The 24,061-nt window shown below is 41.5% G+C and overlaps 3 protein-coding genes across 6 annotated transcripts; 2 read left to right on the top strand and 1 right to left on the bottom strand.

Moving 5' to 3' along the window:
* Positions 1 to 4,535: 4,535 nt before the first annotated feature.
* On the top strand, positions 4,536 to 13,328 carry rbm39a (RNA binding motif protein 39a). Of its 3 annotated transcripts, none has more exons than XM_048254577.1 (17): positions 4,536 to 4,610; positions 4,694 to 4,780; positions 5,647 to 5,709; positions 7,273 to 7,322; positions 7,505 to 7,711; positions 8,171 to 8,236; positions 8,344 to 8,397; positions 9,021 to 9,138; positions 9,537 to 9,689; positions 9,876 to 10,013; positions 10,188 to 10,253; positions 10,443 to 10,647; positions 10,907 to 10,993; positions 11,820 to 11,949; positions 12,091 to 12,196; positions 12,284 to 12,362; positions 12,548 to 13,328. In XM_048254577.1, the coding sequence occupies exons 3-17, from the start codon at positions 5,659 to 5,661 to the stop codon at positions 12,646 to 12,648; spliced, it is 1,611 nt and encodes a 536-aa protein (XP_048110534.1). In that variant the 5' UTR covers positions 4,536 to 4,610; positions 4,694 to 4,780; positions 5,647 to 5,658; the 3' UTR covers positions 12,649 to 13,328. The 3 variants fall into 3 exon arrangements, with proteins under 3 accessions (XP_048110534.1, XP_048110536.1, XP_048110535.1); XM_048254579.1 differs by adding an exon at positions 5,918 to 5,981 and having other exon boundaries at positions 4,539 to 4,780; XM_048254578.1 differs by having other exon boundaries at positions 4,548 to 4,610; positions 4,697 to 4,780.
* An 83-nt stretch (positions 13,329 to 13,411) lies between these two features.
* si:ch211-15p9.2 (uncharacterized protein LOC562650 homolog) lies at positions 13,412 to 16,719 on the bottom strand. Of its 2 annotated transcripts, none has more exons than XM_048254580.1 (2): positions 16,274 to 16,719; positions 13,412 to 15,859 (listed from the first exon to the last, which is right to left on the bottom strand). In XM_048254580.1, the coding sequence occupies exon 2, from the start codon at positions 15,823 to 15,825 to the stop codon at positions 14,278 to 14,280; it is 1,548 nt and encodes a 515-aa protein (XP_048110537.1). In that variant the 5' UTR covers positions 15,826 to 15,859; positions 16,274 to 16,719; the 3' UTR covers positions 13,412 to 14,277. The 2 variants fall into 2 exon arrangements, with proteins under 2 accessions (XP_048110537.1, XP_048110538.1); XM_048254581.1 differs by lacking the exon at positions 16,274 to 16,719 and adding an exon at positions 16,102 to 16,267.
* A 107-nt stretch (positions 16,720 to 16,826) lies between these two features.
* nfs1 (NFS1 cysteine desulfurase) lies at positions 16,827 to 23,089 on the top strand. Its single transcript, XM_048255994.1, has 14 exons — positions 16,827 to 16,915; positions 17,027 to 17,232; positions 17,495 to 17,571; positions 17,770 to 17,886; positions 18,039 to 18,122; positions 18,433 to 18,585; positions 19,377 to 19,470; positions 19,559 to 19,693; positions 19,961 to 20,118; positions 20,622 to 20,727; positions 20,823 to 20,904; positions 21,531 to 21,614; positions 21,891 to 21,980; positions 22,816 to 23,089. The coding sequence occupies exons 2-14, from the start codon at positions 17,124 to 17,126 to the stop codon at positions 22,877 to 22,879; spliced, it is 1,353 nt and encodes a 450-aa protein (XP_048111951.1). The 5' UTR covers positions 16,827 to 16,915; positions 17,027 to 17,123; the 3' UTR covers positions 22,880 to 23,089.
* The last annotated feature ends 972 nt before the right edge of the window (positions 23,090 to 24,061 follow it).

The raw sequence follows: 24,061 nt of genomic DNA, 5'->3' as shown, positions 1-24,061 counted from the left end.
CTTCACGATTTAACATCAACATCTCTAATTTTTTATATGGTTCTGATGAACCACCTAGGAGAAGTGTCAAAAATGTGCCACGACTGTAATAGTCAAGTCAAGTCAAGTCAAGTTTATTTATATAGCGCGTTTCATACACAGAGGTCATTCAATGTGCTTTACATAAACAAAACCAAATAATAATAACAAATAAAAGCATAGAAGGGCAATATAGTCAAAGAATAGTTCAAAAGGTAAAGATCATAATAGAAAGAAAACATAAAACACAAGGTAAAATTTAAAAATAGAGAATGATTAAAAAGACAAAATAAAAGACACAAGGTAGAATAATTTTCAAGACAGATTCAGAAATTATAACTCAGTACAGTTAGCAGAAAGCATCTGAGAACAGTTTGGTCTTAAGTCTAGATTTAAAACTGGCTACAGTTGGGGCCTTTTTAATGTCATCCGAAAGTTGGTTCCAGAGCTGAGCTGCATAGCAGCTAAAAGCTGCTTCACCATGTTTAGTTGTAACTAGGTTTTACTAACAGTTTTTCTCCTGAGACCTGAGAGGTCTGGAGGGTGTGTACTGCTGAAGCATGTCTGAGAGGTATTTAGGTCCTGCTCCATTAAGTGATTTATAAACAAACAGTAGTGCTTTAAAGTCAATTCTGTGACTTACTGGAAGCCAGTGCAGGGACTTAAGAATTGGAATAATGTGGTCAGTTCTTTTAGTTTTTGTGAGAACCCTAGCTGCTGCATTTTGTAGGCATTAATAGCCATTATATCTGTTGCCAGATGGTGGCGCTATGCCAAATATGCATTGTGATCATCATCATTACCATAACAATGAATAACCTGTGAGGTTTGAGCCATGTCAAGCAATGCATGGCAATGTAGCCTATCACACATTTCCTGTTTATGTGTTGAGGTATGCAAATGAATTATATTGCTATTTCAGCACATTACAACATCAATAAAGCTTTGCAATTTAGAATCAGCAGCATCTTGTCATCATGTATACCAACTTTGACAAGAATCCGATGAACCGCTTACGAGGAGTGAGTCCAAATTGGTGGCACTATGCTAAATATGAATTATGGGCATGTTAATATTATCATTACCATAGTATTCAATAACCTGTGACATTTAGGCCATTTCAAACAATGCATGGTTAATTTATGACACATTTATTGTTTATGTGGCGGGGTATTCTAATTTAGAATCAGCAGCATCTTGGCTCGGATCAATAGTCTAGGAGAAGTGCATTGAAATTGATCATGTGTCACAATGCAGAAAATCCTAAATATCTCACTTCCTGTAATGCGATGTAAAAGTTTTTCGTCTTGGCGAGTCACACCCACCTACCCAATTTTTTGTGTGTAGGTGAAACTACTGTATATGCCAACCACGAGACTCAGTGACATAGGAGGCGCTAGAGAGTAATTGTGCCACGCCTGGGGCCAAGCCTTTGTCCGTGAGTGAATATGACACCTGTTGGGCATGTCGAATTTCATGAGTTTTTGCATGGGAACTACCTCAAAAAAGGCAAATGGCAGAATGGAGACAATTATAACGACTCTTCCAAAAACAAGAGGGCCTTGCGCCTCCGGTACTCGGGCCCTAAATATCTTTGTGCAGTGTGTGTTCCCACAATTACTTTGGAACTTAACATAATAAATCATTATCCATGTAATGATTATGACTCACTCACTCTTTCTCCCTTAAACACAGGAGTCTAAAGGATCAAAAGCTGCTGCCTTTTTATAACAGCGAACAAGGTTTTAATTGTCATGTGGGAATATTTACAATGCCCGTGTCAATGTGAGAGTCTGCATGTGTCTGTGTGTACGTGTGTGTAAGGCAGAGAGTGTGTATACACAGTGATATTAGGCCTATAAGTATTAGCCTTTGTGTTTGTGTGAGTTTGCATTTCAGCTGGGTGTGTGTGCTTACATAACTGAATTGAACTGTGTGTGTGTGTGTGTGTGTGTGTGTGTGTGACAGAGAGAGAGAGAGAGAGATGTGGGGAGTTTGCCTGTGTGTCAAAGTGTGTGCATGTGTGTGTGTGTGTTTGTGTGTTTCAGCTTACATGTGTTGAGACAGCCACTGTTCGGCACCAGGGGCTACAGGCAGGAGGCCAGGCCCTCCCTGACAAGCCCGGGTCAGCTCTTTCCACTCCGCCTGTCACTGCAGCGGCTTGGGGGAGGGGACAGCCTGCTGGCTTAGACTGCATTGATTTGGTCTGGGTAATGGAAAGAATGCATTGCTCCACACACATACACACACACACACACACAACCTCTCCCCCGACTGATACAACAGCTACATGCCGCACACATACGACAAATACCCTGTCTTAAACAGACAAACAGACAGACAGACACACATACACACACAAATACACGCACACATACACACACACTCACACACATTTAGCAAAAGACATTTAATTAATCTCACCTTGATTCTGATGTATCCTTAGTGAAACAGCCATCACATCTGTCAGTGCTGTCTTTGTTGTGTTTTATCAATGCTGTGATGGACAGTCTTGTGCTGTGGTCACCCAAATAGGAGCATGTTTACTGGGGCATGAAGAGGCATTTTCTCTGACATGAGCTCAGAGTGGTTTGGGGTAATCGTGTCATGGCAGTACGTGCTGATTCAAATGCCACACTCTAGAACAGTGGCTTTTTATAATCTATTTCTTTGAGTAACATTTAAGTAAACCCGATTATCACACCGTGTGTGTTATGGTTCAAAAGGCGCCTCTTTTGCTGAAGAATGGAAAGGCAGCAACACTTAAAAGCACAACAGCTCAGTTTGTCGTAATGGGAGATTAAAGGGTATCTAGTGCACTGAACCTCACTATAAACAAAAAAATAAAGGGGGGAAAGAGAGAATTAAACAAACAAAAAGAAACAACAGGAACAAGGCGGCGTGGATGGAAAAAGTGAGACAACAGTGGATACAAGAAGATAAATGCCCCTGCGCCGGTCGCAAGACTGGTTCTTGTAACGTGTCAAGAATTTGCCGTGCTCCAGATGTGTGTCATGTTTATATTGTCCACAGCCCCCTAGGAGATTTACATTTGGGTGCAGAGAAGGGGTGAGAGAGAGAGACAGAGAAAGGAAAAAAGCAGAGAGAAAGAGAGAGAGATACAGAGCGAGAGAGAGTAATTACGGAAAGTTGGCAGCCAGCAGAACAACGAGCAAGCTGTGGCAAGATACAACGGAAAGAATGAGATTAAACCCAGAAAATGCAGGGTAATAAAGTTTTTCAAGACAAAAAAGATGAGTAATGAACTTGACATTTTTAATGCCCTATATCTGTTTTCTTTATATTCTGTTTCTTAGTTTTATGCTAAATAGACACTCGGGTAAAGTATAAGATGTCAGGGGTGCCACTTCTGACCCATAATATGTTCTGTTTGTTTAATCCTTACATGATTGCACTATATCATAGTGCATAGATTATAGATGCACATTGCCTTCTATACTGTATACCTTGTATACAACACATGTACAGACAGATAGAAGGCTATGTATAGATGTACATTGCCTTCTATAGACATTGCAACACATTACATCAAAACTAGAAGGGGACTAGTGCAAAATATATAATGTATGAAATACTGTTTGTTAACTCTTCTTTGATATGTTGTGAGTGACCAAATATTCATTAGATTTCTTTATTTTCATTGACTCCAACACTCTCTTGGGAGGTGATTTTCCAGATATGCTCAAAGTGTTTTGTTTTCTTCCAGTCTCCCACATTTCCTGTGTGGACTGGTATCTATCACATCACACTGATCGGCTGTCTACAGTACACACTGGAAAATCTTTAGTGAAATAAACTTCTGGAATTTAAAAGCCAAAGTGTCTCGACAATACGGGCAATAAGACAAATACGATTTGACCAGACAAGAGAATACTTCATCCCTTGTGTAGCTTATAGAGGCTAATACTGCTAAAGCAGATTGATGCTTACTGTTAAGTTCCAGCAGTGCTATGCTCAGTGATCCCCTATGGACAATGAAGTATTTCTTGTTGACAGAATGTCTGCACTCCATTACCACAGCAGAGTCATTAAGCCTCTTGGAATGATACATTTCACACAGATGGGATGAGGCAATGCTATCATTTAATGAAAGCATTGCATCATGATTATAGGTCTAGATGAATGTCTTTGGGATTTGGGACATGGATTCATTCCATGCAATTCCAGCAATACTGTGGAAATGTGAGGCCTGATATTTTACTCACTAGGCCATGTCCAATTATGTTAGATGCTCAATCTAAGGGGTGTTATTCGGAACAATGTAAATGGGGTGCAAATCTTTAATTCTTCCTGTGTATTTTGTTTTTAATAGTTTTTCCTTTGAATATCTTGTGACCAAAGAACCTGGGCATATGACTATAGGCCTACCTACACCCATAGACACTACACCTGACAGAAAGGTCAGCATTTTGTTACATGGGTTGAGAGAAAGGTAATGAACCTTGGGCCCCCCTTGTGGACGTTCCAGGTTAATTTGCCTGATTCCAGTGCACATGTACGCGTGCGCAGAAAGAAGAGGACCAAGCGTCTGCTTGAAAGGCCCATGCGATAACGGTGAACTCGTGTTTCTGGTGAGATACCAGCCCTGAAATTTGTGAGAATTATTAACCAGATTACGAATTCGTAGTGTAAATCTATCACATTTGACCATCAGCAGACGGAAGAGGTCTACGTTTGGACAAGTGTAGGACTACTACAAGGAGTTCATTTGGAAGCCAGCAGGACTAGGCCCCGAGTCTAGGTAGGTTGCTTGTAGAATTCGTATGTATTAGCCCGATGTTGTGGCATTAGCGACGTTAGCTAAGAAATTGTGTCTATTTTTGTGTTGCATGCGGAATTAACATGTGATTTTATTCGATTGGGTTGTTACATGACGTTTAGTCGATGTTTATTTAAAATGCACGTTGCACTCACGCCATTGCCAGATTTCTCTTTGCTAACGTTATTGTTTGTTTCTAGTGCAGTCGATCGGAAGGCGCAAACCTCAGGGTTAGCTATGTGGCTAGCAGATGTTAACCGTACCCGCCCGCAACATCAACATATCGAGCTGTTAGCAATATTATGAATCTCACGCTGGCTACCCTATGCGGATTTGTTTTATTAAACCGTGTCTGGGTAGGTGGCTATTGAACAGCATTGTTGTCTGGCTAGATATGAATCCCACAAATATTGGCTAATCACAGCTAGCATTGTTTGATTGCATAAGCAGGGAGCCAATGCAGCTAGCTAACGTTACCGTTTCTAGCACATTTCCGGATGCAAATGCCTGTTTGTGGCTACACTTTATTTATGTCTTTCGCACAGTGCCCATTTTCTTACAAAAAAAAAATAGGTCGCACATTAGTGCAACATGCGCTTTTGTATAATTGTTGGCTAATATTAGGTGATATTTCCCAATTCAAACTATTGGGCTGAAACAGCTGTTTTGCCAATCATTTTTGTATCTAACGTTACCATACCTGATGTTGTAAACCTTTATGTGTTGACATTTTCATTGGAGTTGAAAGGCGGTTTTATCGGCCTCTTAATGATCTGAATAATTTCTTTAAATTAAGTTTAATTGAGTTTTTGTTTCCCGCATTTATTTATAATTCCATCCTTACACAGCATCACACCACAATGGCAGACGACTTTGATATTGAGGCCATGCTGGAAGCTCCTTATAAGAAGGTGAGTGTAATGGGGGGATTAGTAGATGCAATGTTGCTGTATCGTTATACTGACTGCTGCACTTCCTCTTGTTTCCAAGTTGCCTGTGTAACATTAGAAACGTGATTTGTTTTAATTGTGTGTGTTTTTTTTTATTTATTTATTTTTTTTCTTTAGAATTTTTCAAATTCAGATTCGTCAATAAATGCCCATCTATCTCTCTTTGTAGACTTGCCTAACGATATCTCACCTCTACTCCCATGAATTCCAGTGTGAACTGTCAAAAAATGAAGGTAGTAATTGCCCAATGTATTGCTGTACTGTGGTACCCTTGGTTAAAATTATTTGGTCTGTGATGGGCCAAAAGCACCTTTTGGTATCTACAAGTTGATCGCAATGGATGCAAAGAGAATATTTAGGCCTATGTCGGAACGCATCCTTTTGAGTTTTTACTCTTTTGCATGGAGCTCTTGTTTGTAAGACAATTGAACAGGAGATTCCTGTAAGTAGCACGATTGTAAAACTTTAGCCTATGGATACCTGACATTCTTCTGCCCTTAAAAAAAAAAAAAAAAAAAAAAAAAACAGTGCTTGCACGCCATTTGCAATTTAATTTTGGAGGTGTTCTTGCACATGAAAATGTTTTGTCTTTCAAGACACAGAGGAGACAGGAGGAGTGATTCGGCAGTCATCCCTACTCTACCATCCATCCAGTTAGCTTGTTAGAGTTGGACACAACTGTTCTTCTTTCCACTGGACTCTTTTTCTGTTCTACAATGGTTTTTATCAGTAGAATGAACTGTTGCATGCTGTTATATTCCCCAGTACCTTCCCCTACTCACCATCATATAGGGTCCCTAACTTTCTTATAAGCACTGGAAATTGTTAGATTATTGTGTTTATTTTGTGGTATTCCTGTCAAATGTAAGGTGTACTTTTGATAATATAGAAAGCTTTCCAGTATTTTCCTTCTTCGTGAAGCTCATTAAATGACAGAAAAAAAAATCACAAACAGAAAAAAAAAAACTTGATCACCTTCGGAGTCAACGTTACTAAGCCGTGTGAATCCCTGTTTGCTTCAGGGGCGAGATGTGTGACAGAGGTGGCATCCAGCGAAAGTGGGGGAAGACCTCTGGGATGGCATCCAGCAAAGGAAGTTCGCTTAGTGGCTGACCGCTAGCATGGCCACTTTGGGTCTTAGGGAAAACATAGCCCCGGTACTGGAGAAGGGGCCCTGACCTGAATATAAAGAGTCACCAAACCTGCCATTTTTGAATGTCACAGCTTAGTCATGTAGTCTATGCCCTTTGGATCTGTCCATTCACTGTTTTGTTGTAAAAATATGCTGTACAGTTAAACTAAATGAGTGGGGGAAAAAAGTCAAGGACAAGCTGGGCATGGCAGCCAAAGTGGCTTTAGAAGACTCTTCTGTACAAGTCTCACCCACACACAAAAAGCCTGTATGAATCCATCTTAATTGATTATATTATATTCTCTTTTGTTCCCTCAACACCCACCTTTATCCATACGGCTTGAAATGTTACGCCGTCCTCTTCATGATGTTCTTCTGTCGACCCTGCTTAGGATGAGACCAAATCAGTTAGCACCAATGGCCATGAAGAACGCAGCAAAAAGTAAGTATTACCTGCATTCTAACGTTTGCATTCAACTTGACACGGACACTTTTGGTGTAAATACTCTGATAATTAAGTTTTTATTGCAGTCCTGGTCATTTTGGTATTGAAAGTACTCGTATAATAAAGTAACAGTAGTAAATAATGATGACCTCTAATTGAATTTCTTTTACCCTTTGAAGGAAGAAAAAGAGCCGGAGCCGCAGCAAGAGCCGGGAACGGGATCGCAAGAAGAGTAAGAGTCGTGATCGGGAAAGGAAGCGGAGTCATGACCGAGACAGGGAGCGGCGGCGCAGCAAGAGCCGAGAACGCCGGCGCAGTCGCAGCAAGGAACGTCGACGCAGCCGCTCTCGAAGCAAAGAGCGTGGAGGCCGCTACCGTGCTCCATTGTAAGTGTGAAACTTGTCTCATTTGGATCGCTGGTCTTACTTCCCCCCTCATCAGCATGTGCATGAGCGCGTGGGTGGCGTTATCTGCGTGCACGTAGACCTTGAATTTTGTTGTTGAAATTTAACTGCTGTTTTTCCTCATCCTTTTTCAAGGGTTGTAGGCTTGTGAAGGTCATTCTGTGTGTGTGGAAGAGAAGAGGTGTGTGTGTGTGTGTGTGACATGATGTGTAACTTAATCATGTAACATGAGGATTTATTTTACAGGGAAGCCATGTAATATCCCTCTGTCTTTTTGTTCTGGACGTGAGATGTTTGTTTCTTGCAGGAGTGTAAACATTGCCAAGAGCCAGAAGAGAAGGCCACAACATTGGGAGGGGTTTGCGGTTTAACCTGTTAGTGTTTGGTAGTGGTGACTGTAGTGAGCTAGATGCTGAGATAAACCTTGTTTTTAAATCACAGTTCTGGGCCGAAATTAAACGGTGGTTCCAGGGGGAAGACTGGCCCACCACCTGGCATCAAACTAAGGTTTCTATGATACTATTCTTGTTGTTTGAGTGGGTAGTGACTTGCTCAGTGTATGGCAGCTTGTGCGTCTGAGGACATGCAGACTAATCGATCTTTCTCGCACACAGCCGTAGGCGATCCAAGAGCAAAAGCCCTTTCCGGAAAGACAAGAGCCCTGTGAGGTAAGTCTGCAATACAGTTATTATAATGTCTAAGCAGGTTACTGCCTCAGGCTTCTGGTGGTTATCTATCGTAACACCCCCAATTATCACCACTTTTGTTCGGGAATTCTAAAACAACGATGTTTTTTAACACTTCAAAATAACATTTGCTAAATGAACCTTACATTTTTCAGTAGCCATAGGTGTGTAGAACAAAATCTGGTTTGGTTCTTAACGGGAGCATTTACCGGCTGAAATATCCGATTTTGTTTACCACGCTCAAAGTTATAGTGCTGGCCTGATGGGTCGCCTATTTACGCCGTTTCAATGGCACATGAACGGTTAGACAGAGAATTCTCGTCATGAAATTAAAATTTCACTGGAGCTCCAAGCGGATGTGTACACGCAGCCTTACAACACTGTTTACAGCTCTTCGAGTCACGGTAAAATGGAGTCCGCCGTCTTGGTTTGTATAGAAATGGATATTAAGTGACACATACACGCAAGACGGCGGAAATACAGGACCGACGGTAATAGGGGGAGTTCCGATAGGTGTTAGTACACAAATTCCTGAGGTTTGCTAGGAGTAGTTTCCTCAGATTGGAAAAAGATAATAAAACACTGTTATATCTGTGCCCACACAGACAGCCAATTGATAATCTGACTCCAGAGGAGAGAGATGCTCGGACCGTGTTCTGCATGCAGCTGGCTGCCCGGATCCGTCCCAGAGATCTGGAGGAGTTCTTCTCCGCTGTGGGAAAGGTCAGTGAGTGTGCTCAAATCAGGGCTTACAGTTCTCGGCCATGTTCGTGAGCCCTTATGTTCGAGACCCCAGCCTGGTAGCTCTTACTGTTGGCTGCAGCAACTCGAACTAGGTGAAATCGATTGTTTTCAGGGTTTTATTTTTTTCATATAAAAACAGATCTATGTGAAATCGCGGGAATTCTCCTTTAACCCCAAGTTGCTCTAGGCTGACTACCCCTTGTAATAATTGACATATGTAAGTCACTTCGGACAAAAGCGTCAGCCAAGTGAATAAGTAAGTAACCATGTGTGCCCAGATCAGGGCTTAAAGTTCTCGGGCAATGCGCTGGAATTCAGATGTGGGACGGGCCATTTCTGATTTGAAAATAGATATTTTACCCCCTCTTTTTTTTAAGGTTCGAGATGTGAGGATGATCTCAGACAGAAACTCCAGAAGGTCGAAAGGCATCGCCTATGTGGAGTTTGTGGATGTGACCTCTGTGCCTTTGGCTATCGGCCTATCAGGACAGAGGCTACTCGGTGTGCCCATCATTGTTCAGGCATCACAGGTAGCCAATTCACGGAAGACATAAAGATTGCAACCTACCATTAAAACAAAGATTACTGTCTGTTGTACATGTCTCTTTAACCCTTAAGCCGGTAGATGGGAATGTTGGAAATAGAACACTCTAAAGAATTATTAGATAATTATCTAAATAATAATTCAACATTAACCCCCCCCCCCCCATGTTCAGGCTGAAAAGAACAGAGCTGCAGCCATGGCCAACAATCTTCAGAAGGGCACTGCCGGGCCCATGCGCCTGTATGTGGGCTCACTCCACTTCAACATCACAGAGGACATGCTCCGGGGCATCTTTGAACCTTTTGGGAGGGTAAAGGGCACATCTGTCATGTTTGCATTTGCGTTCTTGAATTTCCCCTGGGGATCAATAAAGTATCTATCTATCTATCTATCTATCTATCTATCTATCATGTTTACATTTGCTGTATCTTTTATTTGGGTTATTTGGAAATGTCTGAGTGATTGGTTGCCTTTTTTTTTCTAGATTGAGAGTATTCAGCTCATGATGGACAGTGAGACAGGCAGATCCAAAGGATATGGCTTTATCACGGTGAGTTATAGTAGTCTGATTAAACAGAACCTGCAGAGCCAGTCACAAGTGTGCTGTATTGTAGTTATGTATTTTGGAAGTATTCAGATGACTAACATATTCCTTTCAGACAGTAAGCCATGTATCTAATACATTATATTTGTATGCTCTGTTCATAGTAGTTTAAACAATTGTTTTTGTCTTTACAAGTTTGCTGACGCAGAGTGTGCTAAGAAGGCCTTGGAGCAGCTGAATGGCTTTGAGCTGGCTGGCCGGCCCATGAAGGTGGGACATGTCACAGAGCGCACGGACGCATCCTCTGCCAGCTCCTTCCTGGATAATGACGAGCTGGAGCGCACGGGCATCGACCTGGGCACCACCGGGCGCCTGCAACTCATGGCGAGGCTGGCAGAAGGTGCTTTCGGTTTTTCCTTGTCTAATAAATCTCTTGGCAGGAAGATAACATACAAGATGTGTCCCCTCTTATCTATATTGGCCTTCTCTGGCCTATCCTGCGACTTCCGAAAATAAATTGCTATGATATTTAGTTGTAAACCATGCATGAACAAAGACCATAAATACATATATTTTCGGCACTTTTATACCTTAAATTTGATTTGATTTGAAAGTGATAAGTGGTGTGAGACTAACTGTTTTTATGCATATCTTCTCAGGAACAGGTCTACAGATTCCTCCAGCTGCACAGCAAGCACTCCAGATGAGTGGATCCATACCAATGGGAGCTGTGGCTGCAGCTGCTGGTCAGTACCTGCCATTCCTATTACTCATGCTTACTCGTATGTAGTGTTACAGGAAGTTAGTCATTAGTTGCAGTCTGAACTTTCAAGGAATTAAATAAAGATTTACTACTACTACTACTACTACTACTACTACTACTACTACTACTACTACTACTACTACACTCTTAAAACGAATGTGTTGTCCCTATCTGGACACAGACATGTGTTAAAAAACGATGTAGGTTGTGTTGTTTTCAATGCAAGTTAACTGTGTTGTCCCTATCTGGACAGAGATGTGTTGAAAACACACGAGTGTACTACTACTAGTTACTCTTTCAAAAGTAATACTGAAATACTTAACCTATTACTGTGTAAAAAAGTAATAGTTCTAGTTTTATCCCAAGCACTATGTATAGTAACAGTGTTGGTCTGACTCTGCTGACGTTAGTCCATTATTTATCTCTACTCTTTATTGCCCTCTAAACATTGTGTTGTGACTAAAGACGGCTGCATATCATTGTCTTTTCTAATGTCCAGAATGTAGTTTGTAGGACATGATCACGTATGCCGCAACAGTCGCCAAAACAAGGTCTTTGGAAAGATTGAGTCTTTCTGAGATTAGTTGATGTTTATAGTGAGGAAATGCACATACTCCCTTCTGTGGCTTGGAGCTAAGGTTGCCTTTGGAATGCCATTGGATTTCTCGTAAAATTAAAACCGAGGAAGACCTGTGTTTTTCCCAGCTTTACAATCCATTTTAACCAGTGAGCTGTTTAGGAATGTTGTAACTAAATGAACCTCCGCACCAAGTAACCTTGATCCCCTTTTTTAAACTCTCTTCTCCTAGCGGCCATGGGTCCTGCCCTTAACCTGAACCTCAACTTGCCCAGCATGAATACAAATCAGGCGCTCAATCTTCCCTCCCAGCCTATCGCTACACACTGTTTCCAGCTGTCCAATATGTTCAACCCTCAGTCGTAAGTACTATAACATCATCTAGATCTGGCGCTTGAAAGTGGACACCCCTTTTTGATTAAGTTAATTTCATTTTAATTAGGAAAGGAGGTGACTTGTTGACTGGCTTTTTCTGAGTGGATGTATTGTGTTTTCTCTCGTAGGGAGAACCATGCTGGCTGGGATGTTGAGATTCAGGATGATGTCATAGAAGAGTGCAACAAACACGGTGGAGTCGTGCACATATATGTAGACAAAAATTCAGCTCAAGTACGTATAGGCGGCACATGTCAATTGAAGCGCGCCATTTCTGAACAGTTCTGAACTAGTCGTTAAAAAGAGATTCTCTCGTTTCAGGGTAACGTGTATGTAAAATGCCCAACCATCCCTGGAGCAATGGCAGCTGTAAATGCGTTACATGGACGGTATTTTGCAGGTGAGTGAGGTCCTGGCTTTTGTATGAAATGATGGAGCTTAATTAAAAATCTCAAGTGTAATTTACACCAAACACCTTATGTTCTTCACATGTTTTATTTGGTCATCAGAGTTTTCACCGAAACATAGATGTGCCTTACTTGACAGCTGACCCTTGCTTTGTGTTATGCTTTCCTCTCCCGACAGGAAAAATGATCACAGCAGCGTACGTTCCTCTCCCCACGTACCACAACCTCTTCCCAGACTCAGTCACCGCCACACAGCTTCTCATGCCCACTCGCCGATGATCTGCTGTATCTGTGTAAAACCATGCAAACACAGATCGCAATCTGTTGGACATTCAAACCCCCTCCCCCCCGGCTCTTTTTTTAACACTTTTAGGCTAGTCTGTGATCATTGTTTCTGTAACGCAAGTCATGACACATTGTTATGTCAGTTGATACTGTATGTATTGTCTTTTAATTTTTGTTTCAGGTGATGTTCTTTTTTTTTTCGTTCGCAAAGAGCCTTTTTTCCCACATAATGTGTATGTGGATTTTTTTTTTTATGTACATTTAAGGCTCAGACATTGCGGCAGTGTTCAGACTGAAATCCAGTGTATTGACTGAACAGTGCAATTCAAATGGCCAGTTTGATTTTTTGATCATTTTCACTTTCCACATGTCTATGGGAGCAGTGATTTCTAATTGGCATGTAGATCATTTAAAGAAGAACTGGACAGCCAGGCACAACTGGACAACACCACAGTATTTTGAAACTCCTTTTTTGAACGAGACTACAGTTTCAGATGAACATCAGCACATTCAGTTTTTTAGGCTCTATGAGCTGTGGGGAACTATGTAACCCAGAATTCCTTTTATGTTGACTTGGAAACCATTTGATATAGAGGTATCTGTTTTCTAATCAAGATTTGATTTTGTAAAGCCCTTGACAAAAATTGATTTCAAATAAAGTCATAGTGCTGTGATATCTCCTTGTCAATCTTGTCAAAGAAGAATATTCATTTTGACATGTATAAACCATTTTATATTTTTTAATAACACACAGGGGTTTTGGAAAACGTTTTTTATTATAATGCTTTTGCACAAGTAGGACATTTCAGGAAAATAGCAAGGAGTATTTTGCATACAAATACAAAATGATCAACTTTTGAAAAGTGTAACACAGAGAGTACACTGAACCAATACAGGTCTTTCAACATAAATCAGTTTGGTCATGAAAGGATGACTGCACATCTGGTTTAAATTTGAGCACCTCACTTCTCATCTAACATTTCAACGGCACAAAGAAAAGGCCCAGTTTGACTGGATCTGGGGAAATGCTGAGAAATAAAAGTTGCTTGTTTTATTTTTTTCATGATTTGTTTTATAGTTCAGTGCCTGGATAAAACCTCTATACTTTTTTTTTTTTACATTTGCGGCAAATGTGCTAGCGGTATCTAATGGCATGGGTCTAATCTACTTCAAATGCCTCTGGGCAATTTTGAGAGGTGTTATAGCAGCCCTTAAGAAAAATTCCACTTTGCTGTTTGTACTTAACTGAACACTGTCTCATACGAGTTAAAGCCTCATAAAGCTTAACAAAGCGTTGTCATGAAATCTGTATGCCATGTGTTGTGGAATCTGGTAGGTCAACACCCTGTTTAAAAATGTTAAACTAGGCTGCTCCTTCTGTGCCACAGATTGTGCAATTCTTTCTTGGTCTTCCACGTGGTCAGTATCTAGTTCTTCAAAGACTCGCTTACAAAGGTCAATGGCTTCTGCTCAGCACTGCTCAGCAAAAAAAAAAAATTGGGTGTTGCAGGGTATTTCTTTTGACATTTACTTACATAAATATTCACTTAAAAACTTTAACACTACTTTACTCGGTACACAACCTTCAACCTTAGTATTACTGGTATTTGAGTATATTTAACTTCACAAGACTGGGTTATTAAAGTGAATCACTATAATAGTGATGTCATCCCTGTACATGCGTGCCAGGTCTTGGGGCAAGCTCAGCATTTTGGCCAGTCGCCTGAGTTCCACGGAGCCAAAGCCATCATTGCCCAGAGCATGTCGGATCAGGTGTGTGGACGAATTCTCATCTTCCAGTGCCGAGAGTGCCCTGCTCTTCCTCTCCAGGAGAAGTCGTTGCATCTGCCCGAGTGTGAAACTCACCGCACTCAGGGGTTTCTGCCATTGGAGACTGGACAGGTGTTCTCCGATGACCTGCACCACCGTCTGCCTGTGCATCAGCTCCCACAAGCCATCTGTGGCCAGGATGAGGAACTTGTCCTGTGGCCGCAGTTTGTGGTGCGTCACCTCGGGCTCTGCGCTCAGGTAAGGCGGGGTGTGGTAGTTGGACGGGACCATTTTGGTGAACTCGTTCCCCGACAGGACCTCTGGCCGGGCCTCGGCCATGCGACTGAGGAGCTCGCTGCTCCACTTGAACTTGATGTCCCCGAAGGCGCGGAAGGGCAAAAGGACGCCCAGCAGCCTGTCGTGCTTCACCACCGTCTTCCTCTCCAGGTTCGGGTGCTCCGAGAGCACCCGCTGCATCTCGTCGGGATTCTGGGCGTTGTGGTCATTGGTGATGGTGAAGGCTGACCAGCTCCCGTCCGCCCCCTGGACTCCCAGAACGGCCCTGCTGTCGCCCAGGTTGGCTATGTGCAGGTCGTCCCCGTCCACAAGGGCCACACAGGCCGTGCACCCTGACAGGGCCACCCTGAGCGGGGTGAAGTGGGAGAAAGGGTCCCCGAAGTGCACCTGCGCCTCCAGGGAGATGTCACTGTCCAGCCTCTTGAAGGCATTGGACAGGGCAGTCGGCATGTCCTCGTCCTCGGTGTCCTCCTGCAGGTCAATGCGCTCCTGCCAGAAGGTTCGGAGACTGTTGAAGTAGAGCTTGCCGGCATCTGTGCTGACATAGTCGTTCGGGTGCTTGTGCCACTGAAGCATGGGCATGACCGGCCTGTCGTTCTCCACTGCCTCCTCAATGTCCAGGAGAGTCTGCAGTGGGAGCAGGGACACAGCTATGTAGTAGAAGAGACGCTCGCTCACTGCCTGAGCACAGGCCGAGCCAGCGTGGCCATCAAACACTCCAAAGAGCATCCCCCTGCTCTGCAGACAAGTGGCAGCACTCCGCCTGTCCTCGCTAGGGGAGTTGGAGGCCAGGATGTTGCTGTCAAAACCTGTCACTGACCCCCCAGATCGTCCATCGTACCCGTTCACTCTGAAGCTGTATTCATTGGCTTTTAAAATGTGATTGACCTGAGAGATGGCCATCTGATTGGGGGAGTTGTTGGATCTGTATTTCCTCTTTGAATGAAGAGTTGATGCTGGGTAATTGACATTTGTTAGGTCCATAGAGGGATCAGAAGAATGACACAGTCTTACTTGTGGCATTAGACAGTCATAATGTGAACGTTTCCAGTTGATGACTGACAGGTGATGTGTGACCCGCCGGATAACAGGGGATGTTATCATCTTACTGAGAGTGAACGAACTGTACTATATGCATCTGAAAGCACACACAAAAAGGCAAATAAGTCTCTTAGTCATATCTATCTTAATAGCAAACCCTTGGATAGCTAATTATTATCTAACAGTAATAAAAGTGTAGGGTAGCCTACATAGGCAAATACAAGTAGCCTATTAGTTTTAATGAAAGCAATGATAATAGATTTATAATGATAACAGTCACAGAATTCATAGTATAGAATTACAAATATTAACGGCTGAAACCGGTTTAAACGTATTCACCAGTGCAGTGAGTGACCCATCCATGTCCATATCTGTCAATCTGACCCATGTCCTGCGTGACGTCCTCAAAATATGGACAATATAATTCATTTACACTAGGGCTATTATGGTAAGCACAATGCTGTGGCATAATAGCTACTGATTCGAGGTTTTATGATTAAAAGACACTTACCAGAGGAAAGAACTGTCTTACGTAGCTGCTAACGATCGAGCTGCCAAGCATTTCTTGAAGACATCGGTTTACATTTTAACTTGCGCACTTCCTCCAAATAAATGCATCCATTGCATGGGCACTGGCTTGAGGGGAAACAGCCACAGAAAAGAACTGCCACAGGTCTACTCTAGCCCAGTCAATTCGTAACCTTTAACGTTTCAGATTCAACTAATGTAAGCGTAAACCGATAGTTTATTAACAACTGACAGCCTATCTCTATGATGCTTATAACAACTGGAAATCATGCAACAATGTCCAGGGTATTTAGCCTATTAATCTATGTATCGGATTTTGTCATTACAATTGTAGTAGCCTACAATTTTTTTTTTAATGCAACTTGTCACAGAAATTGCGATATAAGTAATTATTATCGTTACTGTTGCATATAATTCTTCGAGAATTGGTGAAATCCGCACGCCTTAGCCCTTACTCATTGGCTCCCACAGCGGATTTCCGGTAGAGTTGAAGAATGTACGCCAATGATGTTGTACTCTTTCATTCGGGTACTTCAAAACCACGCCCAAAACAACCCAGAGGAGCCAATTACAGTTTGCGTTTCTCACGTTCAGTTTACCACCTTGGAGGGATGACCCAACTTGTGTAAGCATTGTTATAACGTGTGGTGTTGTGTTTTGACCACAAGAAAGTGCAGTATTTCAGCGAAACCCTGCATGTGCTGAGTAATTTGACGACAATATTTTGTTTTAAAAGATTTTCAACAGCGCGATAGTTAACTTCTATCGACGCGTGCGTGTATCCTGCTGTCACTTTCTGTGTTATCGAGGGCACCCAGGCTCAGAGGGGAAAGATGATGAGCAAGACTGTAACGAGGAAACTCCTGGGGTCCATGTGTGGCTTTCAGACCCCCAGGTTGACCTATGCTCAGAGTGCTGCAACCGCCCCTCTTCGAGAGAGAGGTAAATTTGTCTGTTAATCGTTTTAATTGACACATGCAGTTGCCTTGTCCTAATCTTCTGATGACGCAGTTCATTTTAGTTACTGTGAAACAGGCTGGTGTTAGCTGGTTAGCTAAGTATCTCACCAGGCTGCGTCATGATGGCTAATAAATCTATAATTAATGGCTATGTTCATTTTGTCAGCCTATATTTTCTCACTAATATAACCAAAGAGAGTTTGCTGTGGAGACTGTCAGTGACCAGTATGCTGTGTTTTTGCCAGAAATGATCAAAAGTAGAGAACTGGAAAAAGAGGAGCTACGTCCACTCTACATGGACTTCCAGGCAACAACACCTATGGCAAGTGACCTAATTATAACAAGAACAAATGTCATGTCACTTGCTAGATCGGTACTGATCTGTGCCATATTCCACTGAGTCTGTGGCACTCAGCAGCAGGGTTTTCCAAAATGCCATGTCATGGTTATGAGAGCAGAATAACAGGCACGATTTCCTCTAATTGTTCAATATAAACTATATTTTTTGGTGCTTCCGCAGGACCCACGAGTGCTGGATGCAATGCTCCCTTACCAAGTGAATTTCTATGGCAACCCTCATTCCAGAACCCATGCCTATGGCTGGGAGAGTGAGAGTGGCATGGAAAAAGCTAGAAAGGTAATCTGCCCAAATTTATTTAACATAATAAATTAAGTTTACTTTCAGTATTTCTAATAAAGGATCCGAGGTGACCTCATGAGGGAATTTGTAAACTGTCTGGGTTGTTTGTTTGTTTTATACAACTCACTGCTGTTTGTTTTAACTTCCAGCAAATTGCAGATCTTATTGCTGCTGATCCTAGAGAGATCATTTTTACAAGTGGTGCCACTGAGTCCAACAATATGGCAATCAAAGTAAGTATCCTGTGCCCCGTTCTGATTAGGATTACAGAGACGGTGAGCCGGTGGGATTTGCATAGGCCTTGGAGAAAGACTCAATGGAATAAAGGATTAAATGATTTGTTATGTAAACAATACTTCAATATTCTTTTCAAGCAGGGATAATGTGTTGTACTTTATTTGCATATTTGTAATAAGTAAAGACCACACCAACATTTTTTAATATGTCAGATAATATAAAGGATCATAACCCGGGATGTTTTTATTGTATATAATAATGAACATGATTATTTGAAATCCTCTGTAAATAATGCCTTTTTTTCAGGGAGTTGCCCGATTTTACAAAGCCAAGAAGAAGCACGTCATTACCACACAGACTGAGCATAAATGTGTACTAGACTCCTGCCGTGTGCTAGAGTCAGAGGGCTTTGATGTCACCTACTTACCCGTGAAGACCAATGGACTCATCGACCTCCAGGTTCAGTACCATTGTTAATATAGTATACACTGTTTTGAGTACAGTACTTTCCAGAGTATTAGCATCATATATAAACTGCAGGACTATTTAATGCAAATAACAATAAACATGACTTGACCGCACCTGTGTATTAACCGCACACATGTATTAACCACAGTTAATGAAATATTACTTTTGAATGAATCAGAATCAGATTGTGATTTAATAAGGAAGAAGCATTAAGAACATAGTGTATTTCCATGTATAGCCGGCCCCTGTGTATTAACCTCATAGCTGAAGAAATTTGGCAAAATCAATGTATAAACCTTGGTTAATATTTGGGAAATTATGGTACTAATAAGAAAGAGGATTTGAAAAAAGGAACGGATCACCGGAGTGCGGAGATATTTAAGTTGCTTATTTTTATTTTAGAATAGGGAAAATGACTAATGTTTGTTGATGACTGTTACTGTCATATATGATATGCACTAAAAATGTACACTGATGCTTTAGAGGACAACTTTGAATTCTTTAGAAATGAAGGACCAATAATGGGGTTTAGCTATATTCCACATTCTGTCTGATTTGACATTGAGATACAGAATCTGAATTAATTTAATGATCCTCAAATCACCTCTCTTGAAATCAGCCAAGGAAGTTCAAAAGTTAAGTGGTTACATTATTGTTCAGTGGATTTAACGCTCTCAGAGTTGCTCCTTGAGAGGGTAGTTTTGTTGTTTGTTGAATTTTTATTTTTTTTTCTTGCCAAATGTTCACAAAATTGAACCAGCGTGGTCCTGTCTGTCTTTTAGCAATTAGAAGAAAGTATTCGTCCAGATACAAGCCTAGTGTCTATTATGACGATCAACAATGAGATTGGAGTCAAGCAGCCCATAAAGGAAATAGGTACGTCTAAATCATTTGTTTGTACATTTTCTGCCCCATTATGTAAATAAAAGGAGTTCTAATCCGTACGTTTTCCTGGAATGTTCAGGTCAGCTGTGCCGTTCCAAGAATGTCTTCCTCCACACGGATGCTGCTCAGGCCGTGGGCAAAATCCCCATTGACGTATCGGACTTGAAGGTGGATCTGATGTCGATCAGCGGCCATAAAATATATGGCCCTAAAGGTGTGTTCTGGTCCAGTATTCCTCTGTGACTTTAAGCCACATTAGCGTGGGTGAGAGTCTTTAGGGCTGGAGTACAGCCATCTTGGGTCTGTTGGCACATTCATGGCAGTGGCTTACCCATCATCGAGACTAGTCAGCCAGTGTGCTTTCTTTTGCAATGCAATTTTATTTTAATGAAATTTTTAAGATGGGTTGGATTTACATTTTCATTGTCATCAAGTATGCAAATCGCACAGTTTCTTCAATAGTGTGCAAATGGTCTCTCAGGTGTTGGGGCTCTATATGTGAGGAGGAGGCCGAGGGTGCGCATCGAGCCTCTGCAGAATGGTGGTGGGCAGGAGAGGGGACTTCGCTCAGGCACGGTCCCCACACCTCTGGCAGTGGGGCTGGGAGCAGCCTGTGAGATTGCCCAGCAGGAGATGGAGGTAACGCTAACATAACATACATGCCATTTATATTTAACTCAAGAAAAAAAAACCCACCAATACAAGAACAAAATGCTAGCAATGCCATTTTTCATGCCTCAATGTCGGGAGATCATTATTTCCTTTTAGCGTAAGTTGTTTTGAATAAATCTCTGCTGGACAAAGATATCTTGTACTGTAAATAAATACATGCAAATGTAAATGTTAGAAATGATACAAGTAGTTAAAAAACAAAAGCAACACAATTGTATGTTTTTGTTTGCTTGGCTTGTTATTGCTAGCTCTTTTGTTTGTGGAACATCAGTTACACTGGTGCTAGTAATGCAATATTGTCTAGTTGTCTTACATGAACACAATTACTCTTGTGTGGTCTACAGGAGTATATATTTATAGTTTCTCTGTTCAGTGCAGAACTTTCTCAATGTAGCATTATTGTTACAAGGTCGTTTTAGAAATATGATATAAATATGGTTTGATGACCTAGTGTAAATCTCTGCTTATAGTATGATCACAAACGGGTGTCCATGCTGGCCAATCGCCTGATTCAGAAAATCATGTCAGAAATCCCAGATGTCATCATGAACGGTGACGCAGAGCATCGCTACTCAGGTGAGTGGCCATCAGAACAGACACTAGAAAAAGAAGAATTCCTTCAAACATACACAGACTTTTGCTTAGTAATGCATTCTTACTATTTTCTACAGGATGCATCAATCTCTCCTTTGCCTATGTGGAGGGGGAAAGTTTGTTGATGGCACTAAAGGATGTGGCCCTTTCGTCTGGAAGGTGTGTAAAGCAAAGCAACTTTTTGAGCAGTGTTGCTTGGTAATGGTCCTGACTATTGTTGTTCTGGCACATTCCCTTTGATATTGGGCAATATATGTTTATGGAGCACTTTATTCATCAGTAGGCAAATTATCAAGTGCATCTGATCAGAACACATGGAACCGGTTATGTGGTTGTGGTTGGGGCAGCCGTGGCCTAATGGTTAGCACTTTGGACTTGTAACCTGAGCGTTGCCGGTTCGAATCCCGACCAGTAGGCACGGCTGAAGTGCCCTTGAGCAAGTCACCTAACCCCTCACTGCTCCCCGAGCGCCGTTGTTGTTGCAGGCAGCTCAATGCGCCGGGATTAGTGTGTGTGCTTCACCTCACTGTGTGTACACTGTGTGCTGTGTGTGTTTCACTAATTCACTAATTCACGGATTGGGATAAATGCAGAGACCAAATTTCCCTCACGGGATCAAAAGAGTGTATATATATACTATACTATACTATACTATACTATACTACTGCAACATTGCTCAAAAAATTGTCCCATATATCATCACCTTAATACTTTGCAGTTGGGTGTGGAATAATGTGTGTAGCATGTCCTTGTCTTTCCATTCACTGGGACCTGTGTTTTCTTAGCGCCTGCACCTCTGCTTCCCTGGAGCCCTCTTACGTTCTCAGGGCAATTGGAGCTGATGAGGACCTGGCCCACTCCTCCATCAGGTCAGTTTACATTTCTAGGCATTATAGCACATGCTTGAATCCAGGGGAATTTATAGGAAAGGAAAATAAGACCTTGCTCGATCTCATTGGAAGGTCAGAAAAACCTTTGAGGTGATTTAAGCCACCACACTTCACCAGTTGCAAATAGTTTAAATAAGGGTATAAAAGTACTGCTAAATGTTCCACTAGCTTTAAAGGAAAAGACATCGTGTCACACACCAGGTTCCTTGTCGACTTTTTTGCTTCCGAATTTGTTAATGTCAATTTTCCTTGTAGGTTTGGAATTGGTCGCTTCACTACGGAGGATGAAGTGGACTTCACAGCAGAAAAGTTAATTCAACAGGTCAAACGGCTAAGGGACATGAGGTAAAAAAGACATGTGCCTCATTCCGTCCTGTCATTGTATTGAATACGCAGGCTAACTACATAATCAGGTTCAACTCGTATAAAGTACAAGGGGTTACCATCTTATACTGGCACCTTGAAAAGACACCTGAAAATGTGTAGTGTCACATTAATTGACTTCAGTTTACAAGCTGGATTGGACATAATGTGTTTAGCACAAGCCTTTTCATTTACCTGTAAAACTGTGTGACAGGAACAGTGCAATTTTTATTTCATGTATATTACACTCCCAAACCTTTTGGATGCTATCCCTGTTAGCTATAACTGTATATATTATTCCCTCTTTAATCAGTCTAACTATTTAGTTATGGTAGTCTAAATAGACTATTTTGGGCAGCCGTGGCCTACTGGTTAGCATTTCGTACCTGTAACCGGAGGGTTGCCGGTTCGAACCCCGACCAGTAGGCACGGCTGAAGTGCCCTTGAGCAAGGCACCTAACCCCTCACTGCTCGCCGAGCGCCGCTGTTGATGCAGGCAGCTCACTGCGCCGGGATTAGTGTGTGCTTCACCTTACTGTGTGTACACTGTGTGCTGTGTGTGTTTCACTAATTCACGTATTGGGATAAATGCAGAGACCAAATTTCCCTCACGGGATCAAAAGAGTGTATATATACTTATACTTAGGTTTTACATTTACGACTGCATCAATTCTCATTTGGTGGTTATGGTTATGTTACGCTTTTGTCCAAAGCGACATACAAATACAAAACAATATAATACTTAAATTTAGCAGGGAACAAATTCAGATGTCATTTAACTCATACTCTGCTTTTTATCTTTGTTTTGTCTGAGTAGCCCCTTATGGGAGATGGTGCAGGAGGGGATTGACCTGAAGAGCATCAAATGGACGCAGCACTAAGACAACTGTATAGGAGAGGAAGCAGAGGATAGAGCCTTGTGAATACTTATTTTGTATAGTTACGGAAAGGATGCCATTCCCAGCATGAATGGGACACTCTCAAAGAAACACGCACAAATACATGACTTATTTTTGGGGAAATGAGTTTGTTTATATTGGCAGACCATTGTCTGTCCTTTCCATTTCATTTATATAAATTTGGTCAGAGCATATTATGTTTGCCTTTTTTCTGAAATGGTTTGAGTGTTTTTGGTCTTCTTTTGAGTAGCATGGACTACATTCCAAGGGTAATTGGTTAATTCCCTTAAAGTTTTCTTATTTACATACAAACAGTTTTAATCATCTGGAAATTGGATATTCACACATGGGCACTCACTTGTTGAACTTAACTTGGCAAACATCCAGGAATAACACTTTACCTAACTATAATGATATTGGGACACCCCAAATGGGAGTTAATTCCCAGTTCTTACACTGCCAATATCTCATCTCATCTTCCCTGTTTAGTGTATTTAACAAGCAAATCAATATATTGTCAAGCATTTATGTCTTATCTCAGTACTTATTTTCATATTTTAACAGGTTAGTTTGACAACATTCAAACACACAAGACAGACATTTATTTTTCAGTATCAAGTAGTACATAATATACATCAATTCCATACATGCATAGTTTATATTTTGTCATTGAAACCAAAAGCTTGGATACAAACTTGTCAGTGTCAGCAGAAAGCCCTTGTGATACCATGCTGTGCTTAACATCTGAGTGTGCATTTGCACTTGTAAGCATGTAGCCTACCCTGTAAACATGTCACTCAATTCTCCATTAAAGCTACAGTATGTAAAAAAATGTGTTTAATATTTTCCCTAGACAGTGAAATATGCGTTTGGGTTGTCATTTGTTGAATCATTCACTTATGCACGTGTAGGCCTACATAGTATAGGCTACCTTGTCTTCGGCAATGCTGTGACACAAAAGTAGGCCTACTTCAGCTTTGCACACATACTTTATTTATGTTTAATTTACTATTTTCATGTAATTGTATGTGAATATTTCATAGCTGTCCGCAAGCATCTAACAAATCCAATATTTTCCTCTATTTTTCATGTATTTATTAAATATCTTGATTTTTAGGGGAAGGGAGCATGAACTGGACGGGGAGGGTATGTGGATGTGACGTC

The sequence above is a fragment of the Alosa alosa genome, chromosome 10 (genome assembly GCF_017589495.1).
Source record: "Alosa alosa isolate M-15738 ecotype Scorff River chromosome 10, AALO_Geno_1.1, whole genome shotgun sequence".
In the NCBI taxonomy this organism is placed as follows: Eukaryota; Metazoa; Chordata; class Actinopteri; order Clupeiformes; family Clupeidae; genus Alosa; species Alosa alosa.
This window is presented reverse-complemented; position numbering and strand designations above follow the sequence as displayed.